The sequence below is a fragment of the Anoplophora glabripennis genome, unplaced genomic scaffold (genome assembly GCF_000390285.2).
Source record: "Anoplophora glabripennis isolate ALB-LARVAE unplaced genomic scaffold, Agla_2.0 scaffold338, whole genome shotgun sequence".
Lineage (NCBI taxonomy): Eukaryota > Metazoa > Arthropoda > Insecta > Coleoptera > Cerambycidae > Anoplophora > Anoplophora glabripennis.
Genome location: NW_019416449.1, coordinates 52,074 through 63,670, shown reverse-complemented (window position 1 = coordinate 63,670; position 11,597 = coordinate 52,074). Strand labels below are relative to the sequence as shown.

The following is an 11,597-nucleotide window of genomic DNA, read 5'->3' as shown; positions in this document are numbered from 1 at the left end:
TGAAGATTGTTTTTTATTCCTGGAAAATATGTTTTTATTTATTATTTGTGAAGCTTTGTTGTTAAGTTTTATTACAGATTATATTTTTATAGTTTTTATTGCCATTAATAAATTTTCGTACATCAATCAATAGTTGTTTTCAATAATTTTAGTAGCAACTTCTGCAGTAGTTCGGCTGAATGTGTAATTTGAGTTGAACTACCCAATTTCATACAACTTTAATGTAATTATTGTATATTTTAAGTACGAAAAGTTTTCCATAGGCAAAAATAAATGCTCTCTTGATTAATTAAAAATATAAATGCGTGTGTAGTTTAGATGATAAAGACAATTCAATGTTAATGTAGTAGATATTTAGTTTTCCAAATATTTTAGTTTGTTTTTTTAATGCTACTATATGAGCATCTTTCACAGTAAAAAACTATGCACATTTGTAACAAATTTTATTTAAACATTGTATTTACTGCCAATACATACCATATTTTATATTTGGAAAAATATTTTTTTAAGCATTCCAAATGTGATATATTTGTATATGTATTCCTATAAATTTATATTGTACATCTACATTCCATTCGAGGCAAAATTATATAGTAGACATTTATATTTGAGGACCAAGTTTAAAATAAATATAAGAAATGTTTGTTTTCTTTCCACAAAAACCTGTCACAATTGTTTTCCATTTAAATCCAACCATATTACTCCCAATTTTTTTCTTTTAGTTGATATATGTGGTGATACAGTCAAAGGCTTCAAAGTAGTGGCCACTAACTTAAGTACATATTTCTGCCTAGATATTGAAATTGTTCATCCACCATATACATCGGAATACATATAATGAATAAATATTACTCCATATAATAAAAATACCCAGTACGGTATCTAGGGATTTCTTTTATTTTGTCTTCCACTATGTCTTAGCCCTAGGCAAACATATGCGGCGGATGAGGTATGTGATGTGACCTGCCGATTCTAATTGTATGAATGCTGTCTACTACTCAAGTACATGCCACGTGTGTCTGGGGCTTATACTAATAGGAACTCTAGTCCAGTAAATTCTTCTCACAAACAATATTTTTTTACTATTCATTCAGAATGTAAATAAGGAAAACGTTTAATTAATTCATTTGAGTCATAGCTCAAACAAAATTTAAATTTCTTTAAATGTTGCTGCATGCATGAACACCTAAACTGTGATGCTACAGCTAATGAATAATTCTGGTTGGTAAGTGATGAATTCAACCATTAGATTTTGTAATATAATGTAGAAAACGATCCTAAGTGAAAATGTGAAAACAAAAAGGCCTCTTTCTAGTAGCCGTTTTGTATGTGATTAAGCCTTTGTCGAGGATGATGGTACAATAGCAAGAATATATTTCTATGAATGATTACATTATACAGGGTGTAAGTTTGAGTGGGAGTCATATTTATACAAAGGCTTCCTTTGACATTTAGCTCAAATAACGGCGCGCTTTAGTCACAGGGCATGTACAATTCCATACCATTCGCCGTGAGTTACTTTTATCGAGTGGGTGTTCGCCACTCAAACAATCCTTAACAAGAAACCTACCAAAAAACTCAACCAGTAATCAATAATGATAAATGAAATACACAAAAATAGTCTGTTGATGGCTTCCAGTGATGAAAAACATTCAAATTCCCAGTTAGATGTACTGTCTCCAAATGTGGAACTGACTCTTTGCTTCGTCACCGTTGACCAGCACTATCTCCCTTCACATGCACTGTAGGTTGCATACAATTCATGTTTTTGTAATACATGGATGTTACAGTGACGGCGTACAAAAGTATTAAAGTGAGTTTTAAAAAACAGTATATCCAGGGGGGTTTGGGGCAGCCCTCCCCAGAAACACACTGACATACTTTTTTTTGGATAATGGTTTTGATCTATTGGTCAAATTTTATGAGAATGACCTACTTGAAAATGGTGCTCTTATCAATACTGAACATGTACATACGTGCTGAATTACCGAACCTACACTTAGAATAGTTGCAATAATACCAGTGACAATAGCAACTGCGGAAAGGAGCTACAGTACCTTGAGAAGATCAAAGACGTACTTGAGAAATACGACAGGAAAAAATAGACTCACCTCTTTGGCCCTTATGAACATACACTAGGCACAGAAATTAAGGGATATTAAAAAAATCCTAAAATTTTGGCTGATTTTCAAAGAGCTGTAACTTAGAGGGAAATAGTCGTAGAGAGAATTTAAAAAAAAGGAAATTGAAGTATTCTCTACAATACGTAATTATTGGTTTTTAATAAAAACAATTTTATATTTTAACTAGAAGGACCCGGCAAACGTTGTTTTGCCATATAAATTATTCCTAGGATTATTTTAGTAGATTTTTCATAAAGAAATTTCACTTCTACCANCGGAATACATATAATGAATAAATATTACTCCATATAATAAAAATACCCAGTGCGGTATCTAGGGCTTTCTTTTATTTTGTCTTCCACTATGTCTTAGCCCTAGGCAAACATATGTGGCGGATGAGGTATGTGATGTGACCTGCCGATTCTAATTGTATGAATGCTGTCTACTACTCAAGTACATGCCACGTGTGTCTGGGGCTTATACTAATAGGAACTCTAGTCCAGTAAATTCTTTTCACAAACAATATTTTTTTACTATTCATTCAGAATGTAAATAAGGAAAACGTTTAATTAATTCATTTGAGTCATAGCTCAAACAAAATTTAAATTTCTTTAAATGTTGCTGCATGCATGAACACCTAAACTGTGATGCTACAGCTAATGAATAATTCTGGTTGGTAAGTGATGAATTCAACCATTAGATTTTGTAATATAATGTAGAAAACGATCCTAAGTAAAATGTGAAAACAAAAACGCCTCTTTCTAGTAGCCGTTTTGTGTGATTTAGCCTTTGTCGAGGATGATGGTACAATAGCAAGAATATATTTCTTTGAATGATTACATTATACAGGGTGTAAGTTTGAGTGGGAGTCATATTTATACAGAGGCTTCCTTTGACATTTAGCTCAAATAACGGCGCGCTTTAGTCACGGCATGTACAATTCCATACCATTCGCCGTGAGTTACTTTTATCGAGTGGGTGTTCGCCACTCAAACAATCCTTAACAAGGAACCTAGCAAAAAACTCAACCAGTAATCAATAATGATAAATGAAATACACAAAAATAGTCCGTTGATGGCTTCCAGTGATGAAAAACATTCAAATTCCCAGTTAGATGTACCGTCTCCAAATGCGGAACTGACTCTTTGCTTCGTCACGGTTCACCAGCACTATCTCCCTTCACATGCACTGTAGGTTGCATACAATTCATGTGTTTGTAATACATGGATGTTACAGTGACGGCGTACAAAAGTATTAAAGCGAGTTTTAAAAAACAGTATAACCAGAGGCGAATCCAGGGGGGGTTTGGAGCAGCCCTTCCCAGAAACACACCGATATACTTTTTTTTGGAGTATTACTTCCTTTCCCCGTTTGATATCTAGCTCAGGAAACAAATGGTTTTGATCTATTGGTCAAATTTTATGAAAATGACCTACTTGAAAATGGTGCTTTTATCAATACTGAACATGTACATACGTGCTGAATTTCCGAACCTACACTTCTTAGAATAGTTGCAATAATACCAGTGACAACAGCAACTGCGGAAAGGATCTACAGTACCTTGAGAAGATTAAAGACGTACTTGAGAAATACGACAGGAGAAAATACTCACCTCTTTGGCCCTTATGAACATACAATAGGCACAGAAATTAAGGGATATTAAAAAAATCTTAAAATTTTGGGTGATTTTCAAAGAGCTGTAACTTGGAGGGAAATAGTCGTAGAGAGAATTTAAAAAAAGGAAATTGAAGCTTCAAGTGTCTAGTTTTCGGATATGGAGTTTAAAATATTTTAGCATCAGCAGTTTTTGAGTAATCGTAAGAAAATCAACAAAAAAAAATTGCAAATTTTTGCTTTTCTTTAAAAAGGCCTATGGACTTCAAAAATTTTTTTTCGGTTATTTCATCGTAAAGCTCTTTTAGATAAGTAATTTAATTCTCTTTAATTTGAGTGGTTCCGGAGCCTTGTACGATTATTTGTCGCTGAGTTATCGTCGATCAAAGAAAAAAAATCACTTTTGACTTTGGCAATCAATTACTCAAAATAATGGTTGTAAAGAAAATCCAAGCAGGGTTTTGAAAACTGTAAAGTATTCTCTACAAGTCGTAATTATTGATTTTTAATAAAAACATTTTTATATTTTAATATCGACATAAATGTTGATGAGGTGCTGCTCAACAAATTAGGCCAAAAAAGCCGTCAGCATCGAATAAATGTTATATTGTGGTTTGTTATAATGTGTTGTTATTTGATTTAATAATAATAAACAAATTGATACTATTTTGTATTTCATAGTCACGTTTCTAAAATCTCAATTCAGGTACCTTACATATAAATAAGAGATTAAGAAACCACCTTATTTCAATCTAATACAATTTAGAGACGTCAGGACAATATAACTTTTTACGACCTCAGCCCCTCCTAGACCAAAATCCTGGATTCATCACCGAGTATAACTCAACTATTTATTTGATTAAAATAAAAAGAATTTCAGGTATGTATTCAGGGGAACACGTTCTATTAGCCCTAAAAAACTGACCCCCAATTAAAGTTACACCCTGTACAACAACTTTAATATAGGTAAAAAGTATGTGTTTTGGTAATAATTATATACGTCCATCATTTTTAGTTCTTATTTTGTATAATTAATTAATTATTACGAGTGGTTTACTAGGTACTGGTGGTATAATTTAATGCTAGTTGAAATTTTGGGACTTTTATTTAAGACGCAGATTCTCCCTTTTGCTTTAAGAATCCATGACTCAAACTCCACAGAGCCTTTTACCTATTTACACTCTAAAGTGACAAACTAATTACTAGTGTTTATAATGTAATCGTGAATCTTTTTTCTGGTACAATATTTGTGGGTAGACAAAATTAAGTCTATAAAATCAACCCCTGTTGACCGTTTCTTTTGGCGACTAGGAATTATCTATTTAAAATTTGGAATTCTTTTCAGTATGACAGAAATACACAATGAAATGAGGAGGAGGAAAAGGTTAATGCTGAAATGTGCAGGGTGCGGCGCTAAAATTTGGACAAACTTCAATTTAAAAATTCCGCCATTCTATATCACTTGTAGAGATCACAATTGACATCGCAATAGCTTGAAGCATGTACTAAACCAGAGGTCTTCAAACTTTTATGACCTGCGGAACCCCGCCAACATTTCGATTTTTTTGAGGAACCCCTATGCCTAAAAAAAATGTTCACACATTTTTTAATGATTAACCAAATACTTAAATATTCCACTAAGTAAAAATTAAAGTAAGACTTTAAAGTGAATGTAAATATTTATTGAGTAATTAAAAAGAGTAAATATAATCAAAGACTGGGATGTGCTTGAATATTTTTACATATCGCACCTCCGCTACAAAGGAGTCGCAACTCAAAAAAAATTGGTTTTGAGAAAAACTGTGTTAAAGTATTTAATTAACTCTTGGTCTCAATTTTTCGTAACAATAACAACATATAAAGTATACGTCGCTTTATTTTAAATGTAGATATAATACATATTATGTTAGAATATACTAGACTTGTGAGCAAGATCGGTTTGTGTTCATTTTTGGTTGAAAAAGGAAAATGGTTGAAGTTGTGACACTTTTTTAAAATAACATTAATTCTTTTAAAAATCAGACACAGTATATAATACACAATAAATAAATAAATAATATACAAAAATAAAGTAGAAAACATGTTTATTTGTTTATTATAAAGCACTATAAAACAGCAAGTAATATTTAGGAATATGGTTATGTTCTATTAAATCCAGATCTTTTTTTTTTGTTTTCTTTAATTTTGATTGCATTGATTGATTTGATTGCAAAAACTGTCATGATACGAAATATGACATTTTTCTCGAAGAAACTAATAACTGGCTACATACCTGCTGCTGCAAGTCGAAATGTAACACTGTTTTTGAATGCAGAGCTGACAACCTACCACAAAATACAAGTGTCACTTCTGCCATCTAGCGAGTAATAGTTCAAATAAAAATATGACGCTTTTGTGGAAGAAAGAACTAGTCATTTTAAATCTTGCTGCATATTTAACTCATTAAGGACATTTTTTGACTTGCGACTCTTTTTTTGCGGGGGTGCGATATGTTAAAATCAGGTGCTATTGTCGTAAGTTGCAATCGCATTTCAAATTCGCTATGTATGTGGAAAATAATTTTTCGCACGGGTACGTAGTTGCAAAAGGCATTAATACATTTTTTGCCTGGTCAGCAATTTCAGGATATTCCTTATTAATCTCTAGCCAAAAATCAAGGGAAAGGCGACGTAACCAACACGAAGAACGCTGCGCCAGCTTATGAGTTATAAGCGGACTACTTGCACTTGCATAAATAGATAAAGCTCTTATAGTAACTTACACGTGTACTTATAAAAATAAAAAGTTTTAAGAGAATAAACTTTTTTCAATTTTGTAATTATCGATAATAAAATTTTAAATTTTTGACTGAGTCATGAATCCCCCAGAGAGGTGGGAGGAAACCCCAGGGTTTCGCTGAATACAGATTGAATACCGCAGTACTAAACATTGAAGTCATAACCTCAAAATAAGAGTATAACCAACGAGCCGCAATTGTCGAAAGAATGCACTCTGGGCGCTCGGTGACAGAGATCATTCGGCTCTTCAGGTACCCAAGATTGACTGTGTATGATGTCATCGCTAAGTTTAAGTTGGAAAAATCCAACGAAGGTTCTGCAACACTGGCTAGGAAAGCTCAATGGGTTCAGGAGCTGATGATTCTTGAGGATCTAGGACAGTTAATCCGAAAATTGGCATGAATTGTTAGTGTGTGAGAAAACGATACGTCAAAGCGGTCCTCTACAATAAGTTTTCTACAATTAAAGTAAGATTTCTGAAGCAGCCAGGACAAAGTGAGTTGAATGCAGCAACCTACTTTGGTGTTCCTTAAGAAGGAAAAGAATTTAAGGAATGACTGTTGGCACACCCACGACCCTGAAGATGTCCACATTGTTTCCAAAACGAAGTTTCTGGAATATAGTCACATGCTAGATCTTGTGTACAATAAGGGTGATGACATGCCTCCCCATTTCTTTAACAAAGGGGAAAATGTGCCAAAAGAAGTTTACTTGCATGTTCTGGCAGTGAAACCGTGGATGGGAACTGTGTCTAGAAAGCTGTATGTTTTCCAGCAGGACGGTGCACCCGCTGACACCAGTCATTTGGTGTAAAATTGGTATTGGCCCAAAGAGATCTGGCCTTCCAACAGCCCAGATTTAAATCCTTTACACTTCTATGTATGAAGCATAGTTGAAAGAGTCACCAACAAGTCCAGACATCCAAACGTACCATCATTAAAAGCTGCTATTGACGTGGCATTATGAACTATGACACATTAAAGTGAACCTGCAAAACGCTTTTCCTTTTTTGCAATAAAATATGTTTGAAAAAAAATGTTTAGTTTCCCCGGATTTTAGCGCCGCACCCTGTATTTGTAGTGACGAGGTAGAAAAAACAAATCTAAAGAAATATATATTTAGAAAAAGAAGTATTGATTTATTAATCCTTAATCCTATATTAGGAAAAAAAAACATTTTCTCGTAACAAGTACATACACATTAAAAAACAATGAAAGTAACACCTTTTTGTATTGCATAAAACAGCAAACTAAATTCAAACAAATGAAAGGCAAACATTTCTGGTGTTCAATAATGAGGGAGTCCCTATGAATAAATGAAATTATTTCTCATTCAATGTGTCTTGACCGACATCGTCATCTGACTGTATGGGAGACTGTGGTCTGGACAAAACCGCAGGCACGATTCGTTCATCATGACTGATCTTACCAGAACAAGCACTGGGGGGGCGGCTTATCACTTTTTCTTCTGATTTAGTGTCTTCGTCTTGTATTGGCGATTGAGGCCTCGAAGCTACTGCTGGTACGATACGATCGTCATGACTTATTTTCCCAGAGCAGCTACTAACTGGTCTACTTATGTTTTCATTGTCTTTGGTTAATAGCGCCTTTTCTATTGCATCTTTCAGAACCGATTCAATTTCAGATTCTACTAAACTGTCAGATGAAAGATCACCCTCATTAATAGACACGCGTTTCTTTGGGCTCTCTGGTGCTGACTTTATTAATTTTGGACAAGTTTCCTCTTTTATTTCTTCAGTGATTTCGTCTACTTCATTTTTAGGCAAGGCAGTTTCATCCTTTGCATCTAATATATTTTTATCACTCTTAGATGATGACACAATCTCATTAGAAGACACGTGTTTTTTAGGGCTTTCTGGTGGTGACTTCGTTAATTTTCGACAAGTACCCTCATCTATTTTTTCAGAAATTACGCCTATTTCATTTTTCGGTAAGGCAGTTTCTTTTGCATCTAATATATCTTTCTCAGACGACAATTCGATCTGAGTAGGATGTTCTTTTGGGCTTTCTGGTGTTGACTTTATTAATTTTTGGCAAGTATCCTCTTCTATTTCTCCACAGATTGCATCTGTATCATTTTGGGGCAAGATAGTTGTGTCTTCGTCTAATATGCTTCTATCACTCTCAGACGGCAAATTCTCATTAGGAGACATACATTTTTCTGAACTTTCTGTTGACTTTAATATTTTTTGGGAAGTATCCTCTTTTATTTCTTCTGAGATTACATGTACTTCATTTTTAGATAAGATAGTTTTATCTTCTTCATTTAATTCATTTATTTCATTTTTATTATTTTCAGATGACGACTCGGGTATAGTCTTACATTCGGGATTTTTTTCTTTTAACTCACTTTCTGACGAAATCCTGTTACTTTCCTCATTTTGGGAATTTGGTACAATTTCACTATTTTCCGATTTGGATAACTCTACTTTATCCGATTCAATTTTTTCTTCTATATCATTTTGTGAGGTAGACTCAGTTTTATTCCTTTCATCATCTAATTTAATATCGGTAACTGCATCAGATTTATTGCAGTCAGATTTTCTTTCATGTACATTTTCTTGTAATATATCTTCAGCGGTTATAATTCCAAGTATTTGTTTGATATCATCTGAGGAACTCTGTGGAGAAGGAATATCCATTCTCCCTTCAAGGACCTCCGTTTCTTTATTATTTGGACAAGTACCTTCGCTTATGGTATTATGGGGAATGGTATCATTTAAGTAAGCATTAATATCTGCTTCGTCATCAGTCTTCTCATCATCTGCACTTGTTCTCGACATATTTAGTGAAGAGGTTTTAATGCCTCCTAAGCTGGGTCTGATGTCGCAGCCATCAGCATACAGTCGTACTGTATTTTCTGCAATGAACTCAATTTGGAAAAGTTTAGAACCTAGAACAAAAGAAATGTTTTCTGTTATTAAAGTTTTTACAAAATAAATAGCTAAACAGATTAATTTAAAACATGAATTTACTGGTGAAAAAGTGAAATTTAAAAAAGTTAATTAAGACACTGAAGACAAAGTTCATGAATATCAAAAATGCAAAAAAGAATATGTACACCACCACAAAGACAGAAATGCTACAAGATTAAGTGTTTCTACCATTCTAACGATACATTATAAGCTACTGCTACAATTGCTAGGACTTACCCAAATATGTGCTGTAGAAGTTTTTACTTTTCCCCAGTATAATAAAAACTGCTAATAAAAATATATTTTCATGATATGTATATACCATTTTTTTGTGACTGGAATTTCATTAATTATGCATGAAGGCAAAAAATGTATTTTAGTTAAAACTTACCTATATCAAAATTATTATTTTGAAATATTTCAATATAAGATTTGTTTGTCTAGTTGCATAATGTTGTAAACAATTATTATTTACAGCATTATGAATAAGGATGTTCAAAAAAGGGGTTGATTTCATTTTATTTTTACGTACATATTTATAAGTAGATATATTAGACGTTCTAGCGCGCTCTCAAGTTCATACTTCTACTACTCTACAATTGTTACTACTTCTATTATTATTACTAGTACTACTTCTACTGCTACTACTATTATTCACTTTATTATTACTACTTAAAATAAACCATATTTTTTCAGCCATTGGTAAGGAATGTGAAGATTTGGTATTATGTAATTTATTATTTACTACGAATGTAAGGGCGCCTCAAGTTTATTAAAATAAAAAAAATTGCAAAAGTCAAAAACACAACAGAATTCGGTAAAAGCATTGAAAAATAAAAATTCTAATTCTACACAAAAACAATTATAGTTGTTACGATCTCAATTGGAACCGCATAAAAACATTTAACTCATAAATTCTACAGAATTCATAGACGTCCAGAAAAATTTAGCCCTGCCTCATCTAAAATATACTATATTCCGAGCTATATTACCATATAATTACCATACGATTGTCAAGTTTTTTATGTTTAAAATCGTCATGCAATAAAGCATGTCGTAAAATATCTAAAGATTTATAATTATAATCAGGATACTCGCTTAATTTATCTCGAATCATGTTTAAAGTAGGAACTTTATTTTCTTAATACATATTATAAATTGTGCGCCACATTACATCTGGTAAAATCGTCAATTTTCTTTAATTTTGTATTTTTCCATTTCCTCTTTGTACCGTGATCAATCCATTAATTACGCGATAAATTGTCGTTTTTGATACCTTAGTTAATTCGTTAATACATTTCCTAACTTCTTTATCACATTGTTCACTATTTTCAATTTTCAAACATTCATTTATATATTTAATATAATACGTTGACTTTTTACGTGTAAATCTTGGTTTTTAAACTCTTGAGTTTGTTTTGATACTTTCGACCAGTTCAACTATTTGGGGATTTTCCCGAGTTATTTCGTTATCCTCCGCTTCAGAGTCTCCAGAGAGCCACGCTAAATTACTAGATAATTACATATAACATTTATTTTAATAACTATTACCCTTTACTGGTTACGATAAGAACAAATAATATCAACTAATAAATAATAATACTTATTATACCAACATACCCCGCCAAGCAATGCTCTGCACTGCACAGCCAAAGCGGCAAAGCTAAGTTAACCCGTGTACCATACAAAAAAATGATTTACGACCTAGTGGACCAATACAGGTTTGCTTGGATGACCAGCGCGCCGCCGTCAATTCTACATCAGACGGACTAGTTTATCAATACTGGACTTGCCGAATTGCTATTCGAGTATAAATTACGAGACACATCATGGTCAAAGCATAGAAAGAAATTTCAGGAGAAGTACATACTGTCCTCTGCTTTAAGATTTACAGATTCCAATTGACATCGTAACAACTATACCAGTTGCACAATTTAATTATGCTTTGAAGATACACAAATATCATATCAACTTCACCAAAAAATTTATTAAACTACACAATTATTGTACTCCTTGCTCTGTTGTCCTTCACCACATACTACTTACCACACATTTGCACAGCTCATATCCCAAATGAAATTTGTCAGTCAATAATAAGTTTCAAGTAATAACTTTATCAAAAATTAAAAAAATTCCACTACCAATATG

General features: G+C 32.9%; 1 protein-coding gene across 2 annotated transcripts in view; it reads right to left on the bottom strand.

The window, feature by feature from the left end:
* Positions 1-7,635: 7,635 nt before the first annotated feature.
* LOC108910938 (maternal protein tudor) overlaps positions 7,636-11,597 on the bottom strand; it is a 29,193-nt gene continuing 25,231 nt past the window's right edge. For both annotated transcript variants that reach the window (XM_018715714.2, XM_018715713.2), the window contains one exon: positions 7,636-9,427. In XM_018715714.2, the coding sequence (XP_018571230.1) occupies positions 7,836-9,427 (1,592 nt within the window). In that variant the 3' untranslated portion in view covers positions 7,636-7,835. The remainder of the gene's footprint in view (positions 9,428-11,597) is intronic.